Source organism: Clarias gariepinus, chromosome 8 (assembly GCF_024256425.1).
Source record: "Clarias gariepinus isolate MV-2021 ecotype Netherlands chromosome 8, CGAR_prim_01v2, whole genome shotgun sequence".
NCBI lineage: Eukaryota > Metazoa > Chordata > Actinopteri > Siluriformes > Clariidae > Clarias > Clarias gariepinus.
Window position 1 is genome coordinate 2,291,925 of NC_071107.1, and position 18,953 is coordinate 2,310,877.

The 18,953-nt window shown below is 44.4% G+C and overlaps 1 protein-coding gene across 1 annotated transcript in view; it reads right to left on the reverse strand.

The window, feature by feature from the left end:
• LOC128528823 (von Willebrand factor A domain-containing protein 7-like) overlaps positions 1–18,953 on the reverse strand; it is a 48,611-nt gene that overhangs the window by 4,436 nt on the left and 25,222 nt on the right. The window contains exons 8-14 of the mRNA XM_053501972.1: positions 3,967–4,083; positions 3,616–3,834; positions 2,262–2,394; positions 1,986–2,138; positions 1,798–1,890; positions 1,411–1,679; positions 929–1,222 (exon numbers count right to left, since the gene is read on the reverse strand). Of these exons, the coding sequence (XP_053357947.1) occupies positions 929–1,222; positions 1,411–1,679; positions 1,798–1,890; positions 1,986–2,138; positions 2,262–2,394; positions 3,616–3,834; positions 3,967–4,083 (1,278 nt within the window). The remainder of the gene's footprint in view (positions 1–928; positions 1,223–1,410; positions 1,680–1,797; positions 1,891–1,985; positions 2,139–2,261; positions 2,395–3,615; positions 3,835–3,966; positions 4,084–18,953) is intronic.

The window sequence follows — 18,953 nt, forward strand, 5'->3', positions numbered from 1 at the left end:
ACCACACACTGCATCCACGAAGCCACCAACGTTGTGGCTGATCGGACACACCCCTCACACACACTTTTTATCCTCCTGCCATCTGGAAAAAGGTACCGATGCATTCGGGCACACACATCCAGACTGTGTAACAGCCTCTTTCCACAAGCCATCTGTCTCCTCAACAAAAAGGGACTGGACTGATAAAACAATTGTACATACCAACCTGAAATGCTCTTTTGCACAAGATTTGTTATTTGCACAAAAACTCTTCTCTATTTTTGCTTTTACTTACAAGGACATGTTAACTGTTTTTCATCCCACTACCTTAACTCATTACCACAAAATATTGAAATTTGTCATGTTGTCACTCGTTTGCACATTTGCATGTTCATTTTATGTTGTCATTTTCTGTTAATTTATTATTTTCATCTGTTTTGTCTCAGCTAGTCAGCTAATTAGTTTCTTAGTTAATTAGCTAGTTAGTTTTTGTTAATTTATGTTGTATGTAGCACCTTGGTCCTGGAGGAACGTTTTTTCGTTTCACTGTGTACTAAACTGTATATGGTTGAAATGACAATAAAAGCCTACTTGACTTGACTTAACCTAGTAACCCAGCATAAGCATCCATCCATAATGGAAACTACAAAGAACTCTTGTAAGCTAAGTAATCTGCCAAATGCCTAAATGTAAATGTAAATTGTTTTTAATTAACTTGCCTTGTTTCCTGCTCTTGGGATGTGTAACCCATGTTTATATGTAACCCCAGTCCCCATTACACATAAACACTTTAAAAAATTTTAATCTGGTAACATCTCTATACCTGGTCTCTTGGTAAGGTCTCTTGTGTCTAATACCACTTACTTCTAGTATATGCATTGTGAATGATTTGTAATGCAAAATAACTTTGACAGCTGTCTGGAATATTTAATGTGATGTAAGTTATTACCGGAGCAATGACAGCAAGACGCAGCACTGCATAGTTGGAGTTGCTTCCATCAGGAGCTTCAGCTTGAATTGTCATGGTTACATCAGTTCCAGTGGAAGTATTTGCAGGAACAGTCAGAGCTACTGTACCATTCGCACTGCCTCCACTCTCGAGAGTTAGGGACGTGTTAAAGAGAGTGTCAAAGCTGCGATCATTGCTGACACTGATATTAAAGCTTCCTCCAGAGCCTGTGGTTGCCACTGTGAAAGGCAAAGTGAATTGTTTTCCTGGTTCCACTGTTCCAACAGGTGGAATCTGAGCGTAAGTATAAAAAAAGATCTTCATGAACATTATAATATGTTCTGGCAAACTTTAACTGCGCATGAGCAGTAAATGTGGAACCAAAAATAATTGTTAATAAATAGGATTCACAAAACTTTGCAAACATTTCCTCTTAGTTGAGTTAATTAACTTTGTTTAAGAAGTTTTAATTTTAACCTTACAGTAATGGTCACAGGTGATGTTTGGAATTGAGTTGGTGTTTGTCTCTGAAAGAAGTCATCCAAAGTTTTAGAGGAACTGATTTGTCCAGTTACTCGAACAGTAAACTCTACTGCTGGTGTCCTGTTGAAAGTCACCAAGTATTGACCACCATCTACTTCTTCCAGTGTCCCATTAAAAGAGTTTAAACTTGAGGCTTCAATCATAGACACCGCTGTAGGTGTCACACTGTCCCCACCAATCATGGAGACCAACAAGGTAAGGTTATTGTCTGCATTAAGAAAAATATTTTGTAGAAACATAGTAAAAGAGTTTAAGTGCAATCAACTTCTTCTTCATATTCTTCTTCTGCTTCTTCTTATTATTTTTATTAAGAGTTGTTTACTTACTTGCTGCAGGCCTGCTGTTTAATACAGCATAGCTTGGATGAGCTCCTTGGGAAAGTTCTACAAAGTCAAAAATGAAGTCAATCTTGCTTTGACCTGGACAGGAAAAAAGAATGTTATGTACACTGAACAGTTTCATAACCATTAACAGACTTATAAGCAGGCAAAAGGACAAAGAGAACTAATTTTACCAACAACTCTGATGGTATATGGCTGTGTTGAGTTAATACTGAAGAGCCAAAGTCCAGTCTGAACTGAGATATTTGGTTGTACAGTATAGAAGTTACCAACATTCCCCATTAGGCCCAATGCCCCGTTTAGTTCAGCACTGCTTTGTGAGGTTCCTGGGTTAGATAATAGGATTGTTGGAAAAGTGAAAACATTCCACTGTATATTACTGATCTTGTGTTTCTGCGCACTGTTGTATCTCAGAATGGTATTTTGAGTTTATATATAAATCTACACACCTGAGGGACTGGTGATAAAGAATTTTGGAGAGGTGCCTGTAATGTAAATTGTCAGATTTTGCACAGAAGAATCCACAAATACTGAGAAGTTTTCAGCTTTGGCTGGATTTCTTATGGCCTGAAAAAGAGTAACCTGAAGAAGCAAAAAAAGTGAGTGTTACGCTTGTACGTATGCTGTAATGGTTCTGGCCTGTATGCTGATCTTTACTGATAATGTTAAAATTCTTTTTTTAATTATTTTTTTTTTTATCAGAAAACAAGTATAAGTGTTTAAGGAGCAAATAACATTGCATATCTCATTGCAGGACTGGTCAAATACCCAAAATTAGATGTTCAAAATTATATTTTTTCTTTTTGTCCAGTTGAAGAGCTATGATGTTGCATATTTTAGCGAAACAACACTGTGTAAACTACAATGTGTTAACAGCTATTTGTATTTAATCCTTTTTACCATAGGCTCCTGAGTGTAAGGGTCCTGGATGCTGAGATTAAGACAATTCAACCCACCGTCTTGATTCTGGTATTAATCCAAATGGTAAAAGGGACATCTAATTGTAAAATAAACTGTTTAGGGTCAATTATAATTCTCGCTTTATCCAGAGACAGGGAAAAAAATACCAGGGGCACCTAGCTCCTAACAACCTAGGAAAGTAGTTTAAATGTACCAGCCTGTTTAACTTTTAAAACTAGGTGGGAAAAACAACATCAACAACATATATTAGTTCATCTCTTGTATTAAGAAACCAAATACTATAACAGAATTGTTGGGTTTTAAAATAAAATATGTTCTTTGCACAGACCAGAAAACAAAATAAACTAAGTATGGCAAATAGCTTAGTCTTTAGACTTACTTGGTTTGATTTATTGTGTTGTATGGGTTTAGTACTGGTTGGTTGCCCCTGTGTTTTTGCAAACCTGGCCAAAAAAATTCTAATTCTAGCTTGGGACATAAGTTTCCCTCATAGTTGGTACAACACCTCTTTCTTTTCTTTATTTAAATTCAACAAAGTAATAAAATAATGATTGGTATTTGGTGGCTTCCATTTTACCTTTGTTTTCTTGCTTAATCCATTGAGAGTTTTAAGTGCTGGTAGAAGTGCTAGAAAAAAATGTTTTTTTCATTGTAATTTATTATATATAATATAATATTAATAATTTATATAATTGACCTGTCTTTCAAGGTCCTAGGGTCAAAGTCTCCAGGTGGTGCTGTTTTGCATCTTTTTGTTTTACAGTATGTTGTTAGAATTGCGACTGCACTTTGTCACAAAGCTATGCCACTCCAAGCAATATTTACAGTGCAACTGACATTCTGCTGAGTGAGCCATATTTGCCTATATATGTTTCTTATTACCAGTGTAGATATGGAGGTCGCTGCAATAATGTCAGTAGCTTGGCCCAGGGTGCCTTTGGTGACCTCAATTGCTTGCCCTCCAGAGGCCTGAGCCAGGTTCTGGTAGAGCTGGGTAAATGGATTTAACATCCTAGTGGAGACTTGCTGTTGGCCATCCATAGCACTAGCACTCCTTCTGCGACGTCCAAAGCCAAAGGCATTAGTTAGCAAAAATGACACCTTAAGACAGAGAAATATAGAAGGTTTTAATCAGTGTGTGAGCAGTTTGTTAAATCTAAGTGTTAGTTCACTTAGATTTTTAAAATAGAATATACCAGTATCAGGCTTGTAGGACCATTTGCATGCACTCACTTTAGACTTTGTTTTCTCAATCAGTGCTTGGACAGTGCTTTTTAGCCATGTGTCTTTTGCATCAGCATCAGTGAAAACAAAAATCTCAGTCTGGGGTGGAGCTCCAGTGAGGGCCAGCTGAAAAAAAAGTTGCTTGTACTTAGTTAAGACTGTGTAAATAAAACAAGTATTATATAGTGGACAGCCTACAATTGTTGTTGATTGAGTGACTGAATGTGTCTAATTAATTGACTAAGTTAATAAATTACTCTGCCTGATTGTCTTTTTGACTCTCTGAGCAAAAATAGCATACATTGAAAAGTTTGAAAGCAAAAGCCACTGTTGACCAAATAGAACACAAAGGCTTGTCTCCCATTTGCCAAGAAAAAGCGGGAACGAGATCCTGCGTGAAAACACTATGGGAACATCTTTGTGTGTTGCCGGTTGTGAAGCATGTGTGTATAAAACACGCCAAATTTTGGCATATATAACCTCGGTCAGGTGACGTCATCTGATGAAGCGCACCTGCAGGTTATAAATAGGAGTGAACCGGAAACATTCCTCAGATCAATTTTGGCTAAAAGGGCGTCCAGTTTGCAATCAGTGCGGCATTGGAGCGCATCTCGTTCCCGCTTTTTCAGGGAACAGGGTTACAGCAGAGTAACCCGAGACGTTCCTTTTTAAAAGCTACACTCGATGTTGCGTAAAAACGCTATGGGAATGAGAATACCAACGCCGCCGCACTGCAAGTGTCTGGACACCCAAGGTTGTGTAGCGTGTGCGCACAAAAAGCCAAGAAAGTCTCAGAGCTAGCTCTGGGAGGCTGACTTGAGGACCTGTGAGCCCAGAGTAGCATGAACATCCAGAATATAAAATTTGACAAATGTCAACCTGCCGCATCACACACTTGCTGCAGGGGGACACCTCTTGCCAGCGCAATAGATGAGGCAATCCCCCTGGTCGAATTAGTCCTAGAGGCGAAGTGAGACCATGCACCTCATAGGCTAGGGCAATAGCATCTCTCACCCAATGTGACAACATTTGTGTAGTGGCGGCCGCCCCCTGGTTGCGGTTCCCATAACATATGAAAAGCTGCTCTGACTTACGCCACTGGCTAGTGCGGTGGACATAAATCTGAAGAGCACGTACTGGGCACAGTAAGTGAAGTCTTTCCTGCTCTGGAGCTGTTAAAGGCAGAGGACAGAATGCTTTGAGAACAACTGGGTGCATGGTTGAGAATGAAACTTTTGGAAGATAGATCGGGTGAGGATGCAGAATAGCTTTGACAAGTATAGGCAGGATGAATAAATAAATAAATGGAGAGACTGACAAAGTCTGCAGATCTCCAATTCTCTTTAGAGAAGTAACGGCCATGAGAGTGCCCAAACAGCATGACCAAACAGGTGCTGACTCTAGTGGTTCAAAAGGGGTGTCAATCAGACCTTCGAGCACAATAGATCCCCACATGGGACAGTGTCTCTAGTGGGCGGCCTCAACCATTTAGCTTCACGAATAAAACGGGCAACTAAAGGGTGCTTTCCCACAGAAACCTTGTCAGTCAGAACATGACAAGCTAAAATAGCGGCTACGTACGTTCTATAAGAAGTAGGGCATAAGCTCGAGGACAACTTTTCTTGCAGAAACTTCAGCACTGAAACGATTCGGCAGTGTACTGGGTCTACATGTTTTGCCGTGCACCAACTTTCAAATACACTCCATTTGAAGGCATAACTTCTTTTAGAGGTGGGAGCCCTAGCACTTAATTGGTCCCGATGCGGGGCCAGACGTGAAGGTTCCAGAGTTCGGACCGGGGATGAAATATTGCGCCCTGTGTAACCCTTATTGGAGATTGGCCCCTGGAGTGAAATTCCCTGGTTCTTAGCCACAACTGAAATGCTCTCATGTGCAGAAGGCCCAAAGGTATCACACCATGGATGCAGCTGCCATGAGAGCTAAAGATCTCTGAAAGTGATGAACAGTCACTTTCGGGTCTAGCTTAATTTCCTTGAGGGTGTTGAGAATGGATTCGACATGAGTGGGAGACAGCTGTGCCCGCCTTGCGATCAAATCACCTGTGACACCCAAATATGTTGTCCTCTGAACAGAAAAGAGCACGCTTTTCATGGCGTTGGGTCTCAATCCCAAGAAACAAAGATGAGCTAGGACGACATCCCAATGTCGAAGCGCTAGCTCCTGAGACTGCGCCAGCCAGTCGTCTATGTAATTCAAAATAGGTATGCCCTGGAGTCGTAAAAGCCAGAACTGCATCCATGCATTTTGTGTATGTGCGGGGTGAGAGAGCTGGACCAAATGGAAGGACCCGATACTGGTAAGATTCGCCCCCCAAAAGCAAACCTCAGGAACCTCCTGTGTTGTGGCAATATTTCTATGTGAAAGTATGCGTCCTTCCGATAGATTGTCCCAAATCAATCGCTTGGTTGGATTTGAAAATAATCACTTTGACAGTCAACATTTTAAAGCTGTATTTATTTATTTTTAGATAGCAGTCCAATCTAAAAATTGGACGCAGCCCTCCGTTCCTCTTGGGAACCGAGAAATACCGACTGTAGTAGCCTGACTCTCTGTCTGGTAAGGGAACATGGTCTATGGCCCCTTTTCCCAGCAACTTTTGTTAGCAGATGTGCCCTTTCTGGTTTCACGGAAGTGGAGACCACGCCGTTGAAACACAGAGGAAGATGCGAGAACTGAATCCTGTAGCTTCTCTCTACAGTGCTTAGTACCCAAGGAGATATACTTGGCAGTAGCTTCCATGCTGCCAGTTTCTCCAAAAGGGGCAAAAGTCTCGGCAGCTTGGTTAGACAGGGGCGGGATGTTAGATGTTCGGCATCCTGAAACATGGCAGAAAAAAAAAGAAAAAACTAACACTTTATTGGAGACCGGTGTTGCCTGAAACACCAGTAGTGGCGGAGCATGAACACTTCATTCTTGAAAGGAATTCTACGTGCCTCTCTCCGTTGGGGGGCCACCCCATGGTCCTGGGCACATGAGCCTCCGGACTTCTTTGTGAAGAAGACAGTATGCTGGTCCGACTTCTTTGAAGCGGATTGCGAAGCGCGGCGCGCCGCACCCCAATCTTTACGAGGGGGTGCCCGGCTCAAAACACTCTCCTTGTGTGTTTCACGCCTCGCAAGAGTCAAACCCAGTTGAGACTGGGTGGCCAACAGTTCCGACTCTTGAGCACGGCGGGGAAGAAATTTCCCGAAGGCTTGTTCATATAACTTCACCTCACGAACCTAATGGCGACCGAGTTAACAGGGTCGCCAAACAGGCCGGAAGGCGAGATGCACGATCCCTATCCTTGATGCCCATGAGATTCAGCCACAAGTGCCTCTCCGCGGAAACCATCGCAGCCATAAAACGGCCGATAGCATGAGCCGTCTGCTTTGTTGCAAAAGAGACAAGTCTGTGGCCCGGTGTAATTCCAGAACGCCCTATTTTCAAGAGCCCCGCCGGTGCTTAAGTCTCTCAGCAGGTCAGCCTGGTAGGCCTGCAAAACCGCCATGGTGTGCAGTGGAGCACCAACCTAACCTGCTGCCTAAAAAGCTTTTTCCTTACAGGGAAGATGAAAGTCTACACAGCTTGGTAGAAAGTGTTAGTTTTTCAGTGAGGATGATAGAGATAGGAGAGAGATAGCCTGGAAGTGTCTCTTCTATCTGGAGCGTCATCATATAACCCTGCACTTCCACATCAACTATATTTAAATTAATAAATAAGTCGATGGCATGAAAACAGGGGATGAATACAGCTTACTCCATGAAAGGGGTAACTCATCATGGAGGTTGCTAAGAAAAGTGAGTGAGGGTCGAAACTTCAAAACAGTAAGTGTGGAGATCGCCCTCCGATATGGATTTATCACACACAGAGGGACATCTCGTTTAAACTCTGCCACATTGGTGAGTTAAACATTTTCTTATTTTTGCGGGTTTACACACACACACACACACACACACACACACACACACACACACAAACACACACACGCAAACACAACTAAGCAGTCATGAAGACAAAAAGATTTAAGGAGTGTTTCTGGTTCACTCCTATTTATAACCTGCAGGTGCGCTTCATCAGATAATGTCACCTGACCAAGGTTATATATGCCAAAATTTGACGTGTTTGATACACACCTGCTTTACAACTGGCAACACAGAAAGATTTTCCCATAGCGTTTTCACGCAGCATCGACTGTAGCTTTTGAAAGGGAACTAAAAGAGAATGAGCATGTCCATCAGTTTTTGACCTCAAACCCAAGCACACTTGGGTTATGCAACAGGACAATGATCCGAAATATATTAGCAAGTCCAACTCTGAATGGGTTAAAAAAGCTAAATGAAGGTTTTAAAGTGGCCTAGTCCAGACTTACGACTTAATATTCTGGAAAAGTTGGGACATTTTTTTTTATTTGAAGAAAAAATAACCACTAAAAGACTTACAAATCACCTGAGCCAATATTTCATTTACAATAGGACATACAGAATATAACAAATGTTTAAAATTGAGAAATTTTACAGTTTTATCCACTACATGAGCTCATTTTAAATTTAATGCCTACTACAGGCATTAAAAAACGTCAATCTTATCATCTACAGGGCAAAACATCATCAAAAGATTCCGATAAACTGGAAATATCTCTGTGTGTAAGGGACAAGGCAGTAGACCTTTGGTGGATGCCAGTGGTCTTTGACATTTGACATTCTTTTTGGAAATCACAGACGCCGTGTCCTGCTGTCGCAGAAAAAAAAACAGGGAGTTTTCTTTTCCCTACACTTTATATATTCTTATCTGATCCTAGGGTAAATTATAATATTGATCTTAGGATATCTGACCCACAGAAATACATGTAAAAAATGTGGCCCCATTTTTCAATGTGCAGAAACCTGTCACTCCTAGTTATTAATATTACATGAAACACAGCTGAACGTACATTTAAAAGTTTTTAATTTTTTCTTATTATTTATTTCTTTTTTAACTTTTAGCTGCTAGACTATTTAAACAAACTTAGAAAACAACTTAAAAATAAATGTCATCTCTTTGGGTGATTTGGATGGTGGGTAAGGTAGGCCCTATTTCATTCATTTGTTTCCAAGATGGCGCTGTGAGGTAGGCTTTCATGAAGACTGCTCAGTGCCCTTTTTTAAATGTATTTATTTATTTATTTATTTTTATTAATTTTCCATAACCTAAAACTGGCAAATTCTTCACCATTACTTACAAAAGTTAAAAGATGAACTTTTTTAACTTAAAAAAAAAAGTTTAAGAAAAAAATATCTAAGTACTATACAAAAGACAGCAAAAGACAACATAAAGTGCATGTGCAAATGTGCAAATAAGAATAACAAAACAACAACATGAAACCATTAAATTCTCTGTGGTAATGAGGTAATGGGTTGAATAAGTGTAAGTAACTTGTCCGTAAGATGATAGATGAGAAACAATAAACATTTCTTGTTGAAGTAGCAGCAAAGGTAAAAAGAGTTCTTGTTTAAATATTAGGTATTAAATATTGTGCAAATAAAGCAACTGCAAGTTACTATGTGAAACTGCTGTATGGTTGTAGATCAGTGTGTCTAATGGAAACAACCATCAAAAACTTTCCAAATTAGAAGCCGTGGGTGAATAAAACCACCTGTGATGCTCTGAGATGCCGATAATGCGAGAATTGCATCGGGTGGCATAAACTTGTACAAGGCTGCGTCATATAATGTTTGCAAAGTGGTGAAGGAAGCAAGGCAGCATTATGGGAGGAAAATAAAATTACAGTCCCAACAGAGTGATTCTAGGAGCCTGTGGCAGGGACAAAGGACAATAAGTGTTGTGTCTCTGGCAGATGAGCTGTCTTCTATGCCTGCTTCGAGGCTTCAGCTACCAATGCTAATAGCACTAGCAATGCTAACAATACTAATGCTAGCAGTGCTAAGGCTGCAGACAGGAAGAGAATGCAAACACCAGAAATGCGTTCATCATCTCTGAGCATGATATGAGTAAAGCTTTCAGGAGAGTGAACACCTGGAAGGCAGCAGTATCTCTCCTTATCTCAATTAGTAATCCCCACATGTTTAAAAAAATCCATCATTGCTCCTCTCCCCAAGAAACACCATGCTGATTTCTGCAACAAATGATGCCATCTGTCACCTCCTTCACACATCACTCAGTTATCTGGACACTAGGAAGGGAAATTATGTTAAAATACTCTTTGTTGACTACAGTTTAGCATTTAATACTATAATTCCCTCCACAATCACCACCAAGATTAGAGAACCTAAGAATGATATTAGAATGATATCTCAGCCTCCCTCTCTCTCAGCACTGAAGCCCGGTAGTATTTCCACCACCTCAGGTGCTTGAGAGACTTTAGACTGCCCTCTAAGGTGCTTAGGAACTTTCAGTCCTGCACCACAAGTGGACACAGACACTGCCTTATGCGAGCTGCATAAGGCACTCATACAGCACCAAACACAGCATCGGGACGCTGCGCTTATTGTGGCGGGGGACTTTAATAGTGCCAACCTTAAACGTGCAGCGCCAAACTTTCATCAACATATCACTTGCCCCGCCAGGGGTGAAAGGACACTGGACCACTGTTACACTACAGTCAAGGACGGCTACAAGGCACAATCTCGTCCTCTGTTTGGTAAATCCGACCACGCCGCCACCTTCCTAATGCGAAAATACAAACAAAGGCTGAAACAGGAAGTTCCAGTTCAGAGGGAAGTCGCCCGCTGGTCGGACCAATCGGTGGCTGCGTTACAGGACGCACTCGATGGCGCAGACTGGGACATGTTCCGAAACAGCTTCGATGATGACATCAGTGTGTTTATGAAAGCGGTGGTGGGATTCATCGGGAAACTAGCGGATGATACCGTGGAGAAAAAGACTATTATAACGTTTCCCAACCAGAAGCCGTGGGTGGATAAAACCATCCGCCACGCTCTGAGATCTTGCACCGCTGCCTACAACACGGGACTTGCGTCGGGGGACATGGAACCATACAAGGCTGCGTCATACAGCGTCCGGAAGGCGGTGAAAGAGGCGAAGCAGTGTTACGGTAGAAAACGTCTCGGGTTACTTTGCTGTAACCCTGTTCCCTGAAAAGGCGGGAACGAGATGCTGCGTGAAAACGCTATGGGAACATCTTGTCATGTTGCCGGTTGTGAAGCATGTGTGTACCAAACACGCCAAATTTTTGGCTTTTATAACCTCGGTCAGGTGACGTCATCTGATAGGACGCACCTGCAGGTTATAAATAGGAGTGAACCGGAAACATTCCTCAGATTGATTTGTCTGAACGGACGTCCGGTCACATAGGCAGTGCGGCATTGGGACGCAGCATCTCGTTCCCGCCTTTTCAGGGAACAGGGTTACAGCAAAGTAACCCGAGACGTTCCCTTTCAAAGGCTACACTCGATGCTGCGTGAAAACGCTATGGGAACGAGAGTGCCAACGCCGCCGCACTGCGAGTGTCTGGACTCCAAGGTTGTGTAGCGTGTGCGCACAAGGCCGAGAAGGTCTCAGAACTATGTCTGGGTAGCTGACTCGAGGACCCGTGAGCCCGGAGTAGCATGAACATCCAAACTATAAATGTAATTAATGTGTGCGGAGAGGACAACCCTCCGTGTCACACACTTGCTGCAGGGGAATACCTCTTGCTAGTGCAATAGATGAGGTGATCCCCCTGGTTGAATGAGCCCTGATTCCTAGAGGCGAAGTGAGCCCACGCGCCTCATAGGAGAGGGCAATAAGCCCAGTGTAGTGGGGGCCACCCCCCGTTGCGGCCCCAGGCCATGTAAAAGCTGCTTTGACTTACGCCACTAGCTGATGCGGTGGACGTAAATCTAAAGAGCACGTACTGGACAAAGTAAGTGAAGTCTTGCTGCAAGGGAATACCTCTTGCTAGTGCAATTGATGAGGCGATTCCCCTGGTTGAATGAACCCTGATTCCTAGAGGCGAAGTGAGCCCACGCGCCTCATAGGAGAGGGCAATAGCATCTCTCACGCCGCTTGCGGCTTCAAAACATGTAAAAGCTGCTCTGACTTATGCCACTGGCTAATGCGGTGGACATAAATCTGAAGAGCACGTACTGCAAATGTGTGCGGAAAGGAACCAACCCTCCGCATTACAGACTTGCTGCAAAGGAATGCCTCTTGCTAGTGCAATTAATGAGGCGATTCCCCTGGTTGAATGAACCCTGATTCCTAGAGGCGAAGTGAACCCACGCGCCTCATAGGAGAGGGCAATAGCATCTCTTACGTAGCTTGCGGCTTCAAAACATGTAAAAACTGCTCTGACTTACGCCACTGGCTAATGCGGTGGACGTAAATCTGAAGAGCACGTACTGGACACAGTAAGTGAAGTCTCTCCTGCTCCGAAGCTGTAAAGGCGGAGGACAGAAGGCTTCAAAACAATAGGATGCATATTGGCAAATGTGTGCGGAGAGGACCAACTCTCCGCATTACAGACTTGCTGCAAAGGAATACCTCTTGCTAGTGCAATTAATGAGGCGATTCCCCTGGTTGAATGAACCCTGATTCCTAGAGGCGAAGTGAACCCACGCGCCTCATAGGAGAGGGCAATAGCATCTCTCACGTAGCTTGCGGCTTCAAAACATGTAAAAACTGCTCTGACTTACGCCACTGGCTAATGCGGTGGACGTAAATCTGAAGAGCACGTACTGGACACAGTAAGTGAAGTCTCTCCTGCTCCGAAGCTGTAAAGGCGGAGGACAGAAGGCTTTAAAACAATAGGATGCATATTGGCAAATGTGTGCGGAGAGGACCAACTCTCCGCATCACAGACTTGCTGCAAAGGAATACCTCTTGCTAGTGCAATTGATGAGGCGATTCCCGTGGTTGAATGAACCCTGATTCCTAGAGGCGAAGTGAACCCACGCGCCTTATAGGAGAGGGCAATAGCATCTCTCACGCAGCTTGCGGCTTCAAACATGTAAAAGCTGCGGTGGATGTAAATCTGAAGAGCACGTACTGGACACAGTAAGTGATGTCTCTCCTGCTCCGAAGCTGTAAAGGCGGAGGACAGAAGGCTTAAAAACAATAGGATGCATGTTGGCAAATGTGTGTGGAGAGGACCAACCCTCCGTGTCACATACTTGCTGCAAGGGAATACCTCTTGCTAATGCAATTGATGAGGCGATTCCCCTGGTTGAATGAGCCCTGATTCCTAGAGGCGAAGTGAGCCCACGCGCCTCATAGGAGAGGGCAATAGTTGTCCGATCCTCTTAGAGAGGTAACACCACTTAGAATAGTCTTAATTACGCTGGCTGGACGACCAGCTTGACTTAGAGTCAGAGAGTAGTAAAGGGGACATTTGTGATCTTGCGAGCCAAAGAGGTCCACCTACGCTACATGAGATTTTCCAAGAATGTAAATCGCCCTGAGGGACAGGAATCTGGTGCGCTAGCTATTTAGCGGCGCGAGCACAGTCCGCCCTGGCGATTAATATACGAGACTGCCATAGTGTTGTCCACCCGCACTAGGACATGGTAGTCTCAACTGCTGGAGGAAGTGCTTTAGGGCCTGAAATAGAGCCATGATTTTGAGGCAATTAAGTGCCGCGCAAAAAGATGGCCTCTCCAGCTCCCTTGGGCTGGACGGTCATTTAAGACCGCACCCCAGCCCATGAGGGAAGCGTCTGTCGTTAGCATCTGCGACGACAAGACGAACTTAGAGTGGGACCCAGAGTCAGAAACCGGGGTCTGAACCACATAGGAAGGGTACGAAGCACCTGGCGCGTAGCCCTTATTGGGGATTGGCCCTAGAGTAAAATCCCCTGGTTCTTAGCCACAACTGAAATGCTCTCATGTGCAGAAGGTCCAAAGGTGTCACCGTGGATACAGCTGCCATGAGAGCTAAGATCTCTGAAAGTGATGGTCACTTTCTGGTCTAGCTTGATTTCCTTGATGGTGTTGAGAATGGATTCGACACGAGCGGGAGACAGCTGTGCCCGCTTACGCTCAAATTCCATGTGACACCCAAAAATGTTGTCCTCTAAACAGGAAAGAGCATGCTTTCATGGCATTGGATCTCAATCCTAGGAAACAAAGATTAGCTAGAACGACATGCTGATGTCGAAGCGCTAGCTACTGAGACTGGGCCGGCCAGTCATGTAATTCAATACGGATGCTCTGGAGTCGTTAGAGCCAGAAATACATCCATGTATTTTGTGTATGTGCGGGTGAAAAAGCTAGACCAAACGGAAGGACCCGATACTGGTAAGCTTCGCCCCCGAAAGCGAACCTCAGGAACCTCCTGTGTTGTGGCAATATTTCCATTGATTTATTTTAGATAGCGGTAAAGCCCGCAAAATCTAAAAAATTAGACGCAGCCCCCCGTTCCTCTTGCACTTTCCGGTTTCATGGAAGTGGAAACCACGCCATTGAAACGCGGAGGGTGATGTGAGAACTGAATCCTGTAGTTTCTCTGTACAGTGCTTAGTGCCCAAGGAGATATACTTGGCAGTAGCTTCCACGCTGCCAGTTTCTCAGAAAGGGGCAAAGCTCAGCGGCTTGGTTAAACGGGGGGGAGGGATGTTAGATGTTCGGCATCCTGAAACACGGCAGGAAAAACCCGAAGAACTAACATTTTATTGGAGACTGGAGTTGCCCGAAACACCAGTGGTGGCGGAGCAAGAACACCAACCTCCTGGGGGTGCCAGGGAAAACACTTTATTCTTTAAAAGGAATTCTGCGTGCCTATCCCCATTGGGGGGCCACCCCCCACGGTCCTGGGCACATGAACCTCAGGGCTTTTTTGTGAAGACAATATAGTCTGACCTCTTTTGAGGCGGACCCGGTCGAGACTGGGTGGCCGACAGTCCCGACTCTTGAGCAAGGCGGGGAAGGAATTTCCCGAAGGCTTGTTATACAAACTTCGCCTCATGAACCTAGTGGCGACCGAGTTAACGACATCGCCAAGTAGGCCGGGAGGCGAGATGGGGCATCGAGGAGGAATACACGATCCTTCTCCTTAATGCCCCTGAGATTCAACCACAAGTGCCTCTCCGCGGAGACCATAGCAGCCATAAAACGGCCGATAGCACGAGCCGTCTGCTTTGTTGCACGAAGAGACAAGTCTGTGGCCCGGCGTAAATCCAATACGCCTTACCTTGCAGAGCCCCGCCAGTACTCAAGTCTCTCAGCAGGTCAGCCTGGTAGGCGTGCAAAACCGCCATGGTGTGCAATGCGTCAACCTGACCTGCTGCCTGAAGAGCTTTTCCCTCCAGGGAAGATAAAAAGTCTACACAACTTGAAAGGAAATAATAGCTTTTCAGGAAGGATGATGTCCCAGAAGAGAGATAGCCTGGAAGCGTCTCTTCTATCTGGGTGTCATCATATAACTCCGCGTTTCTACCTCAATTATATTTAAATAAATAAATAAGTTGATGGCAGGAAAACACGGGATGAATACAGCTTACTCCATGAAAGGGTTAACTTATATGGAGATTGCTAAGAAAAGGGAAGAGAGCGTCGTTGAGGCTCCGCCCCCGGCCACCCGACAGAACCTGCCGTCTATGTTTTTTTTTTTTTTTTTATTATTTTTAAGTGCTTAGAGCCTATTACCATCTCCGCGGAAGCAGGAGAGGATGTTTATCCTTGCCCATTCACAAGAAGCGCGGCGCGCGCTTGCGAGCGGACAGAGGGATTTCCCGATCCGATGAGAACGCGAAAGAAAGGAGTTTTAAATCCGTCTCTCACTGCTCTGCCGGATGCACGAGTTTAAGCCCCAGGAATGCGCGGCGGCTCGAAGATTCCCAAGGAATGCGAGGCGCGCGCGTAGCACTTAATCGAAGCAGTAAAGTGTAGAGATCGCCCTCCGATATGGATTATACACACGGAGGGACATCTCGTTTAAACTCTGCCATTATCGGTGAGTTAAACACTTATTTTTGTTGGTTAGACACAACACGCTCACAACTAGACAAGGTGAAGACAAGAATCTGAGGAATGTTTCCGGTTCACTCCTATTTATAACCTGCAGGTGCGTCCTATCAGATGACGTCACCTGACCGAGGTTATAAAAGCCAAAAATTTGGCGTGTTTGGTACACACATGCTTCACAACCGGCAACATGACAAGATGTTCCCATAGCGTTTTCACGCAGCATCGAGTGTAGCCTTTGAAAGGGAACTAGAGTCACAGCTCCAACAGAGTGACTCTAGGAGCCTGTGGCAGGGATTAAGGACAATAACGGACTATAAAACACCAACATCCGGTATGACGAACGCGGACGGGTCTCTGGCAGACGAGCTGAACACCTTCTATGCTCGCTTCGAGGCTGCAGCTAAAGACGCTAGCGATGCTAATGCTAGCGCCGCTAATGCTAGCACCGCTAATGGCTGCAGACAGGAAGACACTGCCAGCACCGGAAACGCATTCATCATCACCGAGCATGACGTGAGGAGAGCCTTCAAGAGAGTGAACACCAGGAAAGCAGCAGGACCAGATGGCATCTCAGGTCGTATTCTCAGAGCCTGCGCAGACCAGCTAGCACCTGTGTTCACCGAGATATTCAACATCTCTTTATCTCAGTCGGTGATCCCCACATGCTTCACAGAGTCCATCATTGTTCCTGTTCCGAAGAAACCTCATCCTGCTTCTCTCAATGACTATCGTCCTGTAGCCCTCACCTCAGTAGTGATGAAGTGCTTTGATTGCCTGGTCCGAGACTTCATCATTTCTTCACTACCGGACACACTCGACCCACTACAGTTTGCATACCGCCAGAACCGTTCCACAGACGATGCAATCTTTCATCTTCTCCACAAATCACTTACTCACCTGGACACTAGGAAAGGGAATTATGTGAAAATGCTCTTCTTCGACTACAGCTCTGCATTTAATACCATAATTCCCTCCACACTCACCACCAAGCTGGAGCACCTGGGACTTAGCTCATCAATATGTCAGTGGATCTCCAATTTTCTGACTGGCAGACCACAGGCAGTAAGGATGGGCGGACATGTCTCAGCCTCACTCACTCTCAGCACTGGAGCCCCCCAGGGTTGTGTTCTGAGCCCCCTGCTGTACTCTTTGTTCACCCACAACTGCGTGGCACTACCAACTCCACCGCCATCATCAAGTTTGCTGACGACACTGTCGTGGTGGGCCTGATCATCAACAATGATGAGTCGGCATACCTAGAGGAGATTGTAAATCTGGAGAACTGGTGCCAGAGGAACAATCTCCTCCTGAACGTCAGCAAGACAAAGGAGCTGATAGTGGTCTTTAGTACAAAGCAGGAGAGGATCTATCAGACCCCCATCATCAACAGGAGCCCAGTGGAGAGAGTAGACAGCTTCTGATACTTCGGTGTTCACATCACGCAGGACCTGTCATGGTCCTGTCACATCAACACCGTGGTGAAAAAGGCCCAGCAGCATCTCTACCACCTCAGATGCTTGAGAGACTTTAGACTGCCCTCTAAGGTGCTCAGGAATTTCTACTCCTGTACCATAGAGAGCATCCTGACGGGAAACATTACGACCTGGTTTGGAAACAGCACCATGCAGGACAGACGAACTCTACAGAGGGTGGTGCGTTCAGCTGAGCGCATCATCTGCACCGAGCTCCCTGACCTGCACTTGATCTACAGCAAGCGGTGCTGGATCAAGGCCAGAAAGATCGTGAAGGACCTCAGCCATCCCAACAATGGACTGTTTTCTCTGTTGCGGTCTGGGAAGCGATTCCGCTCCCTGAAGGCCAACACAGAGAGGCTGAGGAGGAGCTTCTTCCCGCAGGCGATAAGGTCTCTCAATCACACCACCACACAGGAGTAATATCTTTTAAACATTGACATTGACTAGACAATCATGGACACATTCATGCAATACATATTTACATATCTGAAGCCATTGCACATGTCACTTTTCATACTGTAAGTCACTTTATACAATACATGTTTATCTGCCATTGCACATGACACTTTGACACTCTGCCACTTTGACACTTTAAAACATTTTAATGCCACTTTAAAACATTTTAAAACATTTTTAAATTTTTATATATACAGTGGTGTGAAAAACTATTTGCCCCTTCCTGATTTCTTATTCTTTTGCATGTTTGTCACACAAAATGTTTCTGATCATCAAACACATTTAACTATTAGTCAAAGATAACACAAGTAAACACAAAATGCAGTTTTTAAATGATGGTTTTTATTATTTAGGGAGAAAAGAAATCCAAACCTACATGGCCCTGTGTGAAAAAGTAATTGCCCCCTGAACCTTATAACTGGTTGGGCCACCCTTAGCAGCAATAACTGCAATCAAGTGTTTGCGATAACTTGCAACGAGTCTTTTACAGCGCTCTGGAGGAATTTTGGCCGACTCTTCTTTGCAGAATTGTTGTAATTCAGCTTTATTTGAGGGTTCTCTAACATGAACCGCCTTTTTAAGGTCATGCCACAACATCTCAATAGGATTCAGGTCAGGACTTTGACTAGGTCACTCCAAAGTCTTCATTTTGTTTTTCTTCAGCCATTCAGAGGTGGATTTGCTGGTGTGTTTTGGGTCATGGTCCTGCTGCAGCACCCAAATCGCTTCAGCTTGAGTTGACGAACAGATGGCCGGACATTCTCCTTCAGGATTTTTTGGTAGACAGTTGAATTCATGGTTCCATCCATCACAGCAAGCCTTCCAGGTCCTGAAGCAGCAAAACAACCCCAGACCATCACACTACCACCACCATATTTTACTGTTGGTATGATGTTCTTTTTCTGAAATGCTGTGTTACTTTTACGCCAGATGTAACAGGACACGCACCTTTCAAAAAAGTTAAACTTTTGTCTCGTCGGTCCATAAGGTATTTTCCCAAAAGTCTTGGCAATCATTGAGATGTTTTTTAGCAAAATTGAGACGAGCCTTAATGTTCTTTTTGCTTAAAAGTGGTTTGCGCCTTGGAAATCTGCCATGCAGGCCGTTTTTGCCCAGTCTCTTTCTTATGGTGGAGTCGTGAACACGTGTATGCACACATGTT